This window comes from Seriola dumerili, unplaced genomic scaffold (assembly GCF_002260705.1).
Source record: "Seriola dumerili isolate Sdu_G_001 unplaced genomic scaffold, Sdu_1.0 BDQW01000276.1, whole genome shotgun sequence".
NCBI lineage: Eukaryota > Metazoa > Chordata > Actinopteri > Carangiformes > Carangidae > Seriola > Seriola dumerili.
Genome location: NW_019174531.1, coordinates 20,142 through 36,240, shown reverse-complemented (window position 1 = coordinate 36,240; position 16,099 = coordinate 20,142). Strand labels below are relative to the sequence as shown.

Here is a 16,099-nt window from a genome sequence, read left to right as displayed (position 1 = left end):
GTATCAGCATCTTTTTCACAGCAGTATCGATATAAAGTTTGCTAAAATTAGCCACCATGGGCTCCTGGTCACACCAGACCACGAGAGCCTGCAGCAGCAAAACAGGCTCTCGTGGATTGAGAAGAAAGTATTTTATGTATTTTACATATGAAATCAACCTTTTGTTTGTAACAGAAAGACTGATATTACTTCTCTCAAAAAATACATAGTCCCCCTTTCATTTCTCTTATTATCATAGGATATAAAGATTTGTTACTTTTTTAGCCTCGTATTCAACCTTTTATTTTACATTTTCATTGTTCCCATTTTATTCTGCAGCACTAGCCCTAACAAATGCATATTTATCACCTATTGTTTCGGGGCGGCCTTGGTGGAACATTAGAGTATGAAAAGAGGTGAAAATGACTGAAAGATCATTTGAGGCGAAGGCGGCTAAATTAGGTAGAAAAACAGCGGAGAGAAATAAAAGTAAAATCAGAAGATTAAAGAGAAACCAGACGGTTACAGTTGAGCCGAGGAGCGACACAAACGTGAGCTGAAGAAGACGAGTGCAGACATGACAGTGACATTCCTGCCATTCTGTGAAACGCAGGCCTCGCCCTCCTCAGAAAAAAAAAAAAAAAAAAAAAAAAAAAAACCCCTCCTGTTACAGGACGTCCATTCTCAGATGTAAAAATGTAAAACTGAGACCAAGGCCAAGTGGATTTAAAAGTCAGAAACTGTTTCTTTTGTATGAACCAGACTGAATAAGAGAAACCAGGTGGTGAAAGGTCACAGCCCTGAAACAATGTGCCACCTTTCTCTGAGCACAAGCTAAACACAATATCTGCTTTTTCTGAGTTAGCAAATTACAATTTGCTACAAATAAAGTTCACTTTATTACATCACATTTTATACCGTTACACAAATTATTTTCCATTTTTCAGAGAAAATGCAGTAAATTTTTCCAGTTGACTCCAGTAGTACTTGCTAATGCTATGCTAAGCTAACATTAAGCCAACAGTTCAAGCAGCTCTGGCTTAGTTGCCATTGAAGGTGGAGACTCATGGTGACTTTCGGTTTTGGTCAGTAAAAAAGACTCTTTGTGTTGATGTTAAAATAAAAGTCATGTGTAGTGAAGCTTCTATGAATTCTTGATGAACATCACATGTTACATTCAGGAAGTAAAACGGCTGAAAGGTGTTGTTTCAGGGCTGTTTCATCTTTCAAAACTTGTTACTTTTCAGTAGTAGATCTGCCTGCGTCGATGTGCCCTTCACTGACCGGTTTGTCAGTTGTTTCTGGGGCTAATAATGCTGGTAGGAGATGTGGAGCCTGCAAACAAAAATTCCTCAATATCCAACCTGTAATTATCACTGAGGGGTGTGACGTGAACGGGATTTCCCAGAAGGCAGCTTGTGTTTTTTTTTTTTTTTTTTCTGAATGTAGCATCAAGAGCAGGAGACAAAAAAAGGCCGATGTCTGATTGATTGTGCAGAGGAGGTCTGACTAGTTTTCTGACCTGGAGCTTAACGTTTTCCAATACATCTAACCGTGGTTATTGATATACATGCACATGTTATATTCAGCAGTATATTATTTCAAAATAAAGCTTTTATCTGCTGAGTCAAATTACAAAACAACCACAGAATGAATACATCATGTAAATTACAGGGTGAAGACAGGCTAGTTTTTCCTCTTCAAGATGCAGATGAGGATCTCACCACAGTGTCTGTTCGAGCTGCAGACTGATTCGCCTGCAGCTACAGGAAGCGCAAGTCTGCAGGTCGACTAGTTTCTCTACTGACGTTCAGCTCAAATGAACTCCGCAAGATTATGAATGAAGTCAGCCAATGTTTCCCACCTGAGGCTTTCTTTGCTTGTAAACTGATGAATAATTTCACCTCATCTGAAAAATGGAATCCACTATGCTTCAAATGTACAAATCTTTAAAGCCAAAATAAAACTTTAAGCCTCAAGGTTCATCTCAAAAAAATAAAAAATCCACTCACATATCCGCTTTTAATCACAGTTGTGATGCAGATTACTGTATCATGACATGGATGTTAGAAACTAAAGCTTCAGATTCTCCTGAAAACAATAAGGATCCTGGACACGACCAGGAACGATTAGCAACACAACCACCTGTTATCATGTGAGTCAAGCTCAGTATTACTGAATTCACATGATGACACCTAAACATGCTCTCTTTGCTGAATAAAGACAATGAAATGTGGTTGAAAGCGCTGAAAGACCTTTGAAAACAGAGATCATGTGATATGATCTTTTTGTTTTTAAGTTTAAGATTTGATCTCAAATGATTTTGGGAGATAAATATAAATAAACCTGGACTCAGTAAAACTTTTAGAAGCAACATGAGCTCAATTAGAAAAGACGACTCCACCATGTTAAATGTTATGTGTTTAAAAGTGAAGCCAGGGAGAGGTGAGTTCACCTGAGAACAGGTTTATGAACTGTTACACAGCTGAAAATACTGATGATGGATTCTGGTTTTGTAATTCAAAACTGGATTTGCATACAAAAAAAATTAAACCTCATGCAGCTACACACACTTCATGACACCTAAACACCCCCCCCCGACCCTACCCCCACCCTGTCACTGGGGAGGGGGCGAGTCTCCCTGGATCAGAGAGTTAAGGAATGCAGTCAGACTGTTTTCAAAATACCAAGACCCACACAGCCCACTTAATCCTAGGTGACAAGGCCATGAACAACAGAGGGGGAGAAGTGTTTGTGTGTGTCATATTACTGTTGTTGTTCTACAACTGTACTGCAGCTGTGTCATGATGATAACCAACAAAAAGTGAACTGTCATTTTTAAAACAAATTGGATACGACATGTTAATGCTCACTGAAACTTTGAGAGCAGCATGGATTGACTTATTTCAAGTTAAGCCAGGTGAGTTGTTTCCCCCTACTTTCCAGTCTTTATGCTAAGCTAAGCAAACAGCTGCTAGCTGCAGCTTCATATTCACTGTACAGTCATGAGTGGTGTCAATCTTCTCGTCTCTGTCCCAACAAGAACATAAGAATATTTCCCAAAATATCATTCTCTTCTATCTGTTCCTTTGACCAGCAGAACATCAGTCTTACACTTAGTCCCACTGTCACATATAAAAATATGTGTCCCGTTACTTCTGGCTCTGCTTGGCCAAAGATTCCAGCTCCGTCTTTGGAAAGACGAGCTAAAAGTGGCTTTGGACAACCAGTTATCTAAAGCAACAGTTACAGTATAATTCAGAACAGTGAAGATTAAGCCTTTTATTGGCAGTTGTTGCTTGTAAGCTGTTGTCTCCAGACCTATGCCCGATAGGCCAGTCTCATAATTACAGCCATACTGGTCAGAGGATACTTGTTTTTAATGTCATTTACAGTTTCACATAAATATTAAATATTTAATATGTAATATAAGTTTTTGCAGAACAACAATTTTTTTGTGGAGAATTTCTTTTAAGAATGAATAATGGTTGATCATACCCTTAAAGGTCCCATATTTTATACTTTCTCTGTGTTTCATTTTGAGTTTTGATCCATAAGAACATATACTTCATATTTTTCATGGCACTGTAGTATAATTGTCAGTTATTTGATTAATGTGGTTCTGGCTCTTGGCTGATTTTATCAGTTAAATCCTCCCCTGACATGAATTGGATGAATTTTCTCAGATGTGAATTGGGTGTCGGGGTCAGGTGGTTTTAGTGACCTGTACAAGTTAAGAATTTCCATCTGCACCTGCAGCTGCTGCAGGATCTGTTAAATCCTCCATCCTATTTAAAGCTGATAGTATACGGGCTCCAGTTTGATTATCAGCAGACTAGATCTTTATTTTGATTCCTGAACATATATCTGTGTCCCTCTTCCATACTGCACTGCAACAGGTGTGTGTGTGTGTGTGTGCGTGTGTTATTGTAACTGGAAGAAAACCGGTTTTGGCTTTAGACCTTCAGGACAAGGACATTGTTGTGTAGTGAGGTCACTTTTCTGTGAAAGTCCTGTTTTAAAATGAAAACCTGTCAAACTCTGCTGCTTGTCACAGGATTAATGTCAGTTCCCAGTTTAAAAAGTGCTCACACATAGATTACATTTTGTGAGCACGCTCCCTCCAAACATGAATAAACAAGATACATCAAGTGGCCGTGGTGTAAACATGATAATCTGCTTTGATTAACTACTTTGGTTCAGTTATAAAAAAATAACCCACGCAGTCATTCATTGTTGGAGTCTCTGGCTCCTCATGTCCACATGTAGGGTGTGGGTGAGCAAAACACGGTTGCTGATTTGTGTGAATTTGAGGGACAAAAGCATCAGCCAAATGAATAAAATACAGAATAAGACCAGACATCTCATTTATTGTGGGGAGAAATTTAGAGAGTATCTTGCCCAATGACACTTTGACATGTGGACTAGAAGAGCCGGGGGATCGAACCACCAACCCTCTGATTAGTGGACGCCCTGCTGTACCTCCTGAAGTCACAGCAGCAGCAAAAACTACACCTGTATTTTAGCTGCAATGCAGGTTTCTGTACTCGTATCTGTGTCTTTATCTCTGCTGTCAACACCTCCTGAGGGCTTTTTTTTATGCTCGTCTGCCAACCGGATGTCTGTCAGGCTGTGTGTGTGTGTGTGTGTGTGTGCAGGTTATCGAACACACACACATCTTAATGTGCTCAAAGTTACAGTCCAGCCCTCATTGTCTTTCCATCTTAGCCTCGTTATTCCTCCACTTCCTGCTTTGGCACGTCACTGTCAGAGAAAAATCCAAACGTCTGCTCTCAGCTTTAAATTCACCCTAAACATCTAAAATTGACCCCAAACCATCGACTTCAGTTGTCACTGAGACACAGCGAGTCTGGATCCTTCACCTAGACCCCCACTAACAACACCAACATGGAGGCCCACCACAGAACAAAGGCCTCCTGTCATCAGTGTTGACACCGTCTGACAGTGATGATGTTGCCGATGAAGGTAAAAATAACAGAGGGACAGTTGAGTCAATCAGTTTGAGGCCCCTAGGGGCCCCCGAGAGGTGCTTTACAGCTATCCACCACCAGCTCTACCTGACACCTAGAGGGGGGAGGGGTCTCTTAATAGTCACACCCTCAGAGCTCAGAGAAAGGAAAGTCTTCCAGGATGTTTTCAAAGAGAGAACTAGAATTACCACCTCTTGGTTTTTTGCCTCGGCCAACCAGCCAAGCTGCAGGAAACAGGGACACAACCTCTGATTGACCAGTAAATTAATTCAGGCTACGTCCGCACTACTATGTTTACATTTTAAAACAAAAACGACCTCCGTCCAGATGACCGTTCTGACCTCGTATCAGAAACGGTCTCCGTCCAAACTATCACACCAGAAAACACATATCACAGGACCATTCATCTCCTTTGGGTTTTGGACGTTTAAAGACATCACCATGACCTCCCTTATTGATTAACCAGCTAATCAAGAAAATAATCTGCAGAGTAATCAATACTGTTATGATGCTAAAATCTGGACTAAATTTTGATTTTATTAAGAGCTTTGTCTGATTTGAGTTCGGCTTCATCACCACTGCATACTTGAAAAAACACATTCATGCTCATATTTAAAAAGTCCTGTTTCATCTGCTGGAGGAGGAGGAGGATCAACTATTGCCCAACGTGAGTTCCAGGGAAAGAGGATGAGGAGGTGAATGAAGATTAAAAAGGAGAACAAAGGTGAAAAAAAAGATAAAGACGTAAAGGTGTTTGGGCTTAAATGTCCTGTGACCAGAGCTTCACGAACTGCTTTGAGACTTGTGGTTTCAGATTGACACGGTAGGTCAGGGAGGTCCAGGCATGTCAGTGACTCATGTCTTTGTTTCAGGAGGCAGCTTCCTGTTGTGCTCCATACTGTGTTGAAACCTGACAGGGTTGCATCACTGCCGCCGCTTGGGAAGAATGTGGCGTTCAGGTGTGAAGAGATGCATTCTGCTGCTGCTCGTCATGGTCTGTTACTTAATGCAGCTGCAACGGTCGCTGTTAGGGAAGTCTGAGCGGACTCTGAAGTCTTCATGAGAAAGTGCATTTTGCAATTTCATTTGGAAAGACTTTAGAAATACAAGTTTTGAACTGAAGCCAATTCATTCTCACCTCCAGGCTAAAAGCTTTGTGACCTTACAACGTCAGGTTTTATTCCTTTATCTTGATAGAGTCAAAGGTACCTTTAGTTTTTTTTCCCTTAGTTTGGTTGCTAAGGTCTTTTGTGCAATGGGTTAAATGATTCCTTAAGTATAAGACCAACATGGGGAGAAAACCTTAAATACTTAAGTGAACATTTTAAGGAAACCTTAACTCAAGCTTTAAGGAAAGTCTTAGCTTAAGGTGTTTTGATTTTAGCAGCTCAAAGTTTAAAGAGTGATTGTTTTTCTTTTTACGTCTCAACTTCTGATTTTTGTCAAATAATTCCAACTGGAGTCCGAGTCTGTGGGAAAATCTCCATCTTTTTTAATAGCTGTTCTGTAGCTTTTCACTACATCAAGATGGAGTTTGTCCAGAAATTTGAACTTCTGCAATTCCATGATAACTGAGACAGTTTTCCCAAAAGGGCAAGAATGAGACTTTGAATCTCAAGTATTTGTCTTGTTTTCATCTCATGTCTTAGAGTGAAAACAGTGTTTTTCTGAAGAAAAGACAGAGTAAAGTTCTCAGTAGTATGCTTCAAATAAAATACATCATACAATGGAAATTAATTGGTAGACAGGGATAACAGGCCGATGCTGTTAGACAGGTGGTTTCAGATGCTGTTACACGAACTGAGGACTTGTTTAAAAAGCCTACAATTCCCGCCTTGTGGTTGTTTGCCTCAATCAACCAGTTACAGGAAATATGGCCACAATCTCAGTTACAGCGTTAAAGAAGTGTTTTTACATAACATTGTGATGTCACAGTGAAGTTGACCTATGACCTTTTGGATATAAAACACCATGAATGAGAACGAGAATGGGAAAGGTGGACTGTCGTCGACTCTAAGGTATAAAAAAGACGACTCAAGTTGGAGACTCAGTCAGTGTGACTGAGCTTTTCCCTTGAACTACGATTGAGGAATCCTGATAATCGTCCACTGGGACGACCTGCAAACTTTTTCCTTTTCTTGTTGACATTTCCTTGAAGAAGCGTTTTCAGTGCCGCTGCTCTGTCGAGACGAGAGCTGGATTCTGTTCACAGACATTTTCTACACGACAAACAGAATTTCTGAAGAGGGGAAATTATTGTGCAAACGTGACAGTTAGTTACTGCTGCAGTTGTGCCGAAGGGTGTAGCAGCACTACAGTGTGTGTGTGAGTGTGTGCGTGTGTGTGTGTGTGTGTGTGTGCAAGACTGTGTGTGTACATTAGTTTAACATGTTGCAAGACGCCAAGGCGTGAGAGGAATGAGGAGAATTTCCTAGAAGGTCATGAAGTGGCTAACATGTCTCAGATGCAGACAGACAGAAAACGACAGATATGCTACAGACACACACGCATGCACGGACACACACACGGTATCAGTCCTTTAACATTGAAGCATGAAATGAGGTTAAACAGCAGCAAAGAAATGACCGAAAATTGTAAATCACTGTTGTCTCACTGACAACAGGAAGTTTACAACAGATTCAAACACACTCAAAAACTTGTTTCTGTCCTTGGCCAAAAGTATATGGACACTTTCAGGTCTTGATTTTGGTTAGGTTTTTGTTGTTCCACTGACAGGAAATCTTACTGACAGTTGTGTCTCTTTCCTGTTTCCACATGACAGTTTCCCCATGCACAAAGCCAATGAAATGGTTTCCTAGTGATGTGTGGAGGAACTTGACCTCAACCCCACCCAACACTTTTGGGATAAGCTGGAACGTCGACTGTGAGCCAGTCTTTATCACGGAGGCAGGAAACTACCCCAGAGGGAAGGCCTGGGAATTTCTTCCCCCAAAAACTAAATAATAAAATCCAAAAATAAAAAAACAGGAAGATCACTGCATACCCTGCTGCGGCTTAAAGTATAGTTTCAGCCAAAAACCAGTTTGAAAGTCTACTGCCTTAGTTAGGAGGGATGTTCTGCATTCCAACTCATCTACACGGCCGCAACTGAAGGCCCAGCTCCAAGTATATCAAAACACAGAGTACTTACGGTACTTTCTGTCGGCAGTATATGATTAACCCGATGGCGGCGGCAAGAGCGATGAGGACGGCGATAACGATTCCGGCGATGGCTCCGTCTGACAGACCTTCATCCAACGCTCCCTCCTCTGCAAAAACAACACAAACAACATCATTTAATATGATCGTGTGAGGAATCACTCTAATATAAATTCACTTTAAATTCAAAATCATGATCCATCTAGGTGAATGGGGACGGGGTGGGAGGGTGGGGGTTGGGGGGAGAGAGAGAAATGTACATGAATAGTATATGAACAGGACCCTGTGAACACTGTGTGCAATGTTTGAGGTCGGTTTCATTAAGCTCAGAACAGAAACCACACAGAGGAAATGAAACATGACTCAATCTGATTGAAGGGAGCAGTTTGGTGAGTAATTCTGTGGAAGTGATCTCCAATGCTGATTCTTGGCATACCCACATGACAATCTATATGAGATATCACTATAAAGATTCAAGAGAAACAAACCAGCATGATATAGTCACACTGCTGCTATTCGCTGGTGTGAAAACTGAAACTGAATATTGCAGTTAAAAAGCAGAAACGTTACCAAATGTTTTCTGCCTGGCACATTTTTTTCACAGAGACCCCGTTGCCTTAACCAACAGGGTTCATACTGTTTATGACGGCCCTTGTAGGACATCTCAGACTCAGTGTTAGGCTCAGCTGTGCTTTGACCTGATTGCTAACGTTAGCATTATAACATTAAAGCTGGGACAGGCAGTAATTTTTTGGCATCAGTGGGCAAAAATTCCATCATCACTTCTCAGCAGATTGTGATTCAAGTAGTCTGAGAGATGGGCTCACAGCAGCAGGGTATGCCCGTTTGGTGAGAGCTGCAAGATGGAGGCTGTGTTTTCAAATTCTGACTTTAAGCCCTTTACCACTTTAACATAGGCAAGCTAACAGCTATTGGATGCTAATATAGATGGCTAATATAGATAACCTGGAAATTTGTTAGTATTTTAGCACTTCCTGCTGGAAATGGAAATAGAAAAATCCCAATGGCTTTTTGTCGAGCGAACTAGGGTGATGAGGTGATGATCATCAGGGTTAGCCTACAAAAACACCTCATCCCTGCAGCACTTTATTCAGGATTGTAGCATGTTAACATTAGCAAAAACCTTGAGTACAGAGCCTGATGGAAATCATGCCATTTAGTTTCCTGTGTTTGGCACCAGATACTTTGGTACCATGGCAGATACCATAATGTGATAAACAAATAACAACTAGCGCAGGACACTGCAGCTGAGTCATGAACCGGTCAAGTCTCTTTTAACTGGTGAGATGACGTAAGACAAATAAGTATTTCTGTCATCTGTAGGCAGAGCTCTCTGACTCGGTCCTCTGCAGACTCTACTGTGGAGGAGGCTATATGCATTTAAGTCTACAGCTGTAAATTAGCATGAAGCTGCAGCCCAGTGGTTCCTTTCTAAAGACTAGATCTGCACTGATGTTGAACTGCAGTTGACACAGGTGACGGTGTGTGTATCTCACCTTTGACGGACAGGTTGAAGGTGTGCGTGGTGGTCTTGCCGGTGACAGCGTTGTGCGCCTCACACATGTACGTTCCAGTGTTTTTGTAAATGGCTTTCACAATGGTGTACTGCGCCGTTTTCACGCTGGTCACTGTGCCGTTAAACTTCCAACTGAAGTTGGCGGGTGGGATGGACATAGCGGAGCAGGTGAGCGTCACATGCTCGTTCACCTCTATGGCCCCTTCACCCCTCACCATCACTTGTTCAGGACCATCTGGACATAGAGTGGAAATAAAAGAGGGTTCATTATCTATAAACTGTCAAGACAAACAAATCCACCTCCATAAATGCCTCATAATACAAAAATCTTCAGGTCTTGTAGCAATACAAACACTCACAGTTGACCACCATCTTGTAGGAGGCTGTGTCAGTGCTGACAGGGTTGATGAGCTGACACATGTACTCTCCGTTGTCCTCTTTCTGCAGCAGGCTGATCATCACTGAGCTCATGTCTTCAGAGAACACCAGGCGGGAGCTGGCAATCAGAGGTTTGCCATCTTTCAGCCAGGTCCTGGTCTTCACGGTGCCGGTCTTCGCCTGGCAGCTGATGTTTGCTGTGCTGTTGCCGGCGATGAGGGTCGCAGTCGGACCGGTGATGGTGGTACCTGTAATGGGCTCTGTACACAGTATGGGAACGAGAGATGTTATTTTTATATTCTACTTAATTTGATACTCATCATCATTTTGAGCTTATTTGGCTGCATTTGATTATTTTCAATCAATTAAAATGTATGACGCTGATGAGAAGTGGAGAAATCTAGAGTCAAAGACCGACATTAAAGGAGTAATCCAGTGATTTAATACTGCACCATAAAGTTGGGAGATTCATAAGAGACAGTTTAAAGGTCCCATATTTTACACTTCTCCTGTGTTTCATTTGAAGTGTTGATCCATAAGAAGATATATTTGTGGTTTTAAGAACCAAAAACCATCTCAATGCAGTTTTACATCTCCTCTCTCAGACCTCTCTCTGGGGCTCTGGTAACAACAGGTCGGTGAGAAAACAGTCATCCAATCAGAAGAGAGGCTCAGTCTCCTCTCTTCTGATTGGCTGATTGTTTTCTGAGTGATCAAATAAAAATATAGCAGATTTCAGGTAAACACTTAGAGAAACCAAATGGCTGGATGGTTTGTCCACGTGGGTGGGGCTTGGGGCATGGCGAAGGACGTTGACTGCTTTGTTGTGACATCACAAAATTCCTGACGGCTAGTTTTAAAACTCAGTTTCTGAATACAGGCCGTGTGCATTTCTCTGAGGACTGAGTTCTATGATACTTTCACAGTATTAATGTAGAACCTAGACCTGCTTTATAAGACATGAACAACAGAATTTACAGTAGTCGAGCTTCAAAACAACTGGATCCTACATTTCCCATAATGACAATTATTATTAGTGGGTAGAGCATCTCAGCTGCTTAACTACTTTGTTTCAGCAACACCAGTTAGCTTCATGGTGTTGTGTTTCTAACTACAGTTCATATGGTGCAGGTCAGTGGACTAAACACATACTGTATGAGTCTGAATGCACTGTAGCTCACACCCATCTCCTGCTGTGATGTTGGTCATGTTACACTTTAAAGTTCACTGCCTTTTCCTTTTTCATAATCATAATTATTAACTTTATTTATATGGCACCTTTCATACAGGGGGTGTAGTTCAAAGTGCTTCACAACAAAGTACAACTTCTCCTCCCCCTCACCCTCCCCCTCTCTTATCATTCAGAAAGAAAACAGAAACTCTTCGGGGCAAAATGTAAGACCATCTTCCAACCCAGCAGGTTTCTCTCTCTCTCTCTCTCCACACACACACACACACACACACACACACACACAGAGTTTCTTGGTGACTTACTTTAACCTTAAAACATGTCTTCACCTTAACATTTGAGGATTTACGTCATAGGGACTTGCTTTTTGTCCTCATAAACAGACTTAGGTCCCCATAACATGAGTAATCCCTGGACCACACGCACACACACACACTCACACACACACACACACACACACACATACATGTTCAAGTTGGTCTGCCGCCAACTTGAAAACAACGTCCACCAAAAACAAGAAGCTAAAATTCCTTGGCAGTAATTACAGACAGCACAGTTTCACACTGTCTCAGCACCTCCCAGGTAAAATCTGATGCATGTGCCGTGGGTCGCTGCTGCTGTATGTAGTGGACCTGTCACCAGCAGATTCTATGACTAATGTGAGTCCATTTATCAGTCTCGTGCCTCGGAGGTATGTCACCGAGAAACGGGAAGGTTTCAGTCTGCTTTGTTTCAGTGGGTTTCAGTCAACTTCTGCTTCTCTCTGAACGACGAAACGGTGTTGTTTTATTCAGCCGAGCTGTTAAAATCTAATGTCCCTAAAAAATCTCCAATTCATGTTGCTTTTATAAATAATTTTCTATAGATTGCAGCCATAGAAACTGCTCAGTCATTTTCAGCTAAAATGATTTTCATGTCAGTTTTCTAGTCAATCTTCTTGAATGTTTTTTGTTCGTTTGCTGCATCTCCTTCAGATTTAACTCTTTATGACCCAGTGTTCACACTGATGCTAAAACATTAGATTCTTTTCTGTTGTAGTCATTTTCAGATATAACTGAGGTATCATACTCTGCAGCACTGTACAGCTGAAACCTTAAAAATATGGGGTCTCCAGGGGGGTGGATTAACCCCCCCACCAAGGTCTTGAAATATTATATATAATATTATGCTGAAGCTTTTTGTAAGTTAATTGGCTGGTGATTGTTATTTGTACACAGCAGCTACCAGCTGGCTAACCAAGGTTAGAGATAAGCTGTGGGCAAGTGAGAAAGACCGTGGAGAGACAGAGACAGTGGCCTCTGGTTATGACCTTGAATATTCTCTGCGTGGTATTTTGGTATCCAGCGAACCGTGCACAGATTGGAAGTGAGGAACAAACATTGAAATGAAGCAACGTAAAGTGTATTGTTGGTATTTTGGAGTCAAATGTGTGCTTGGGCTGAGATCAGAGCTCTGACGCAACGTCTCTTTGCTGCTACTTTAATCAACAAGAGCGAACAAATTAATGCTTAAAATGTTAATAAATGATCAAATTCATACACTTTCATATCAGTATTAGAGCTTTTTAAAGCAGGAATGTCTGTAACTCAGTCTGCATTCAATCTATAAATGAATACAAGTGATTGTTCCATTGTCTGTCGCCCACAGCTGCTTTAAGCACCTTCAGTTCATTAACTTCCTGCAGTCTCTGATAGGAGAAGTGCCAAGCTTGGCAACGTTACACACGGCCGGCCGGTGTGTGTACCTTCATTAAATCACATGCAAATGACACCAGGCTGCGACTGAACAAACCACACACACACACACCTCTACACACATCAGGCTGCTCATTTATGACTCAAAATTAAACTTTTGATGATGGCGTCAGATGAAAAGTCAGTTGATCAGCTAATCCTGAGGAGAGTGTGAATCTGAACCAGCTCAAGGCCATTCAACCATATAAACACATTTATGGAGCTGCCGCAAACACTCACCCATCACAGCGAAGGAAACAGCAGGTGAGGAGACGGCGCGCTCGGTCTTGGCGTTTTTAGCCGTGCATGTGTATCCTTCCGTCTGCTTCCCTAACCCGTGCTCCTCGATCTGTTTCAGAGTGAGGACGGGACCCGACACCTCCATCGGCTGCTGGTTGTGGAACCAGGTGAAGGTGGCGGGCGGGCTGGAGCTCGCTGAACAGGACAGGCTGAAGTTGGTGCCGGATTGGATAAACTCGGGAGGACTCGGAGGACTGATGGTGACTGTATCTGGTCCGTCTGTGGAGCAACAACACGTGGAGAGGGGTGAGAGCTCAAATCCAAACAGTTCATCCTCACAGCCAAGGCATTGGCTGGTTTCTGACTTTACTATGCTACAGCTTCTCAGTGGAAGCGTCCAACAAGTTCATTTGGACCTGATCCCAGTTAAGTTCTTTTAGTCCAATCTGATCCTTGTATTTACCTAAAAGCTGATTAAATCTGTATCGGACACATTCAAAATACCAAATCTGACACACCTTAATTTTCATGAGCTTCTTTTGATCCAAACACTGAAGGTCCTGATTCAAAATTAGTTGATGCGAAACACTGTACAACCAGAGTGGAGCTTCTTCCCTCACAAATGATCTTTGACCCTAACCCTAAAGTCTGGAGATAAGGCAGCACTCCAGAGGACAACACAGCTGAGTGTGATTGTGTTCATGTTACTGACACACTTAACATTAAAACACAGAAGAGGACAGTAAAGATAGGGCTGAATTTCCATTGGCTTTATTTGTCCGATACTGATCCATTCAAAATATAACCAGAAGCTCCTTTCATACTGCTTTTTTAAGTAATATCATTCCAAAGTTTCCACTGAAAGAGCACAGTACAAAATATAAAAGTATCGTCTATTTTTTGTGACGACAGGTAAGTAGCCGTTTCAAGCAAGAAAATAAACATCTCAAACCAGTGCAACTATGAAAAATAACGTCAAACAATGGAGATTTGTATCCTCTTCGACAGCTAACTGTGAATTATTGCTACTGATCAAATACTTGGAACACAGTCTCTATTGCAGCATTTTGTTTTCAAATTTGTACTCGATATGCTTATTATGCTTTTTTTTTTTTTTAATAAATTGAACATTTTTTACTTTCTACTACATCATTATTCATATCATCAATGCAGAGCTCGGTGTCAAAAGATAATATTAAAAATAGTAGACAACAAAAAATCTTTTCATTTCATAACAATGGACTATTGGTTTACTATAACTGCTAAAAGCACCATTATTAAGACAGTCAATACAAGCCTGCAGGGTTTTTTTTTTTATTTCTGTGTGGATATTTAAATTATTTAAGTTCCCTAAACATATATTTGGATATTTTACTGGAAAATAGTATTATCATATATATGTTATGAATGTTTTAAAACATGTTTTATGTATTTTTTTGTCCTTTTCTTGTGATTAAAGTCTTTTAAATTCATTTTTAAGAAGCAACATGTTGTAAAAATACATTTCATTGCACATCCTCAGGTTGTAGTGTTCACTGGATTCAAACACGACTTAAATTTTCAGAGACAGCCTGACCAGATTAAACGCTCCTGAGCTGCCGGGGTAAGCTTTTGATTAATTAATAACAGAGTTAACCAGCGGTCAATGTGGTTTCACTGCCTTTCAGGTTAGTCATGGTGAAGGAGTGGAAGCACAAGCCACTATGTACACACTGTGGTTTTAGTCACAGTGCAAAGACTGAGAGGGAGCGCCCTGCAAACACACACCACAGCCACAGTGGATACAGGAGTGTTTCAGGAATCTGAGTCGCCATCGTAGTGGATCCAGAAATATTGTAAAAGGCCTTGAATCAGGACAGATGACCTGCTGAGGTGTGAAGCAGCGACAGTAGCTGACTCATGTCTGACCCGCTTTGTTGTGAAAAGGGCGTGGAGCTCAGTCAGTGAAGTGCAGCATTTAAAGTAACGCAAGACTAAGACTAAGACAGATTAAATAAATCTGTGGGTAAACTTCTACCTGTCAAACCACCATGAGGGTGGATTTATTTAATAAAAGAACTATGTACCAATGTATCAGCCGATATGAGCTTATTGTAGATATGTCCGTATTAGTTTGTGTCTGCTGTAGGACAAAAATGTCAAACTACTCTCTGTAGGTTTGAGGTAATCCAGAGACAATGCCTCCGTTAAATAATTTGTCCACCTGAGAAAATGTATTTTTACACTGTACAACGTAACTCTCTAGTGTGTATCTAACTGCAGTTCTTCTAATGACGATTAATGTCCAACTTTACAGCAGAAATAAACATGTTTACAGCCTGGTAAAAAAAAATGTTTTGGTCTCTGTAGCTAATTTCGTTTTCCTCATGACAACTTGTACCTGGGGTGAATTTTTATATAACTCACCTGTTAACATTTTATTAAGGTTTAATGTTATGCAGAATTGAGGGCGTGGCCACTTAAAGTGACAGGTGGGTGAGTGTATGTTTGACACAACCCAGCATGAACCGAAAGTCTGGGCTCCACACAGGCCCCACCTCCTTGCCCATATTTGGATTAGCTGGGTAGTTAGGCAGTCAGGCACTGCCAAGATGGTGACGGCAGAACAGCTCACTACTCACTTATTACAAATCATGGTGATAAAAAATGTAAAGTGTGTCCAGAGGGTGGTGCGAGATGAATGGTCATGAGGTCATTTAAATGTAAATGGTTCATCCTCTGGGGAGTAGGAATCTGTACCAGTATTTTTTATATCAATCTACAAAACTAGATTTTGACATTTCTTATGTGCAAATGAAGTTTTGGCACCTCTTAAAAAAAAAAAAGGTTAGACTTTCGCCAGAATCTGGGCAACAAACACTTGCAGCCTATGATACATATCAAAATTCACACC

At 41.2% G+C, this 16,099-nt stretch overlaps 1 protein-coding gene across 1 annotated transcript in view; it reads right to left on the bottom strand.

The window, feature by feature from the left end:
- The window catches only part of LOC111230643 (carcinoembryonic antigen-related cell adhesion molecule 2-like), a 35,410-nt gene that overhangs the window by 14,647 nt on the left and 4,664 nt on the right, over positions 1-16,099 (bottom strand). The window contains exons 5-8 of the mRNA XM_022757433.1: positions 13,207-13,485; positions 10,026-10,304; positions 9,647-9,901; positions 8,122-8,239 (exon numbers count right to left, since the gene is read on the bottom strand). Coding sequence (XP_022613154.1) covers positions 8,122-8,239; positions 9,647-9,901; positions 10,026-10,304; positions 13,207-13,485 — 931 coding nt within the window. The remainder of the gene's footprint in view (positions 1-8,121; positions 8,240-9,646; positions 9,902-10,025; positions 10,305-13,206; positions 13,486-16,099) is intronic.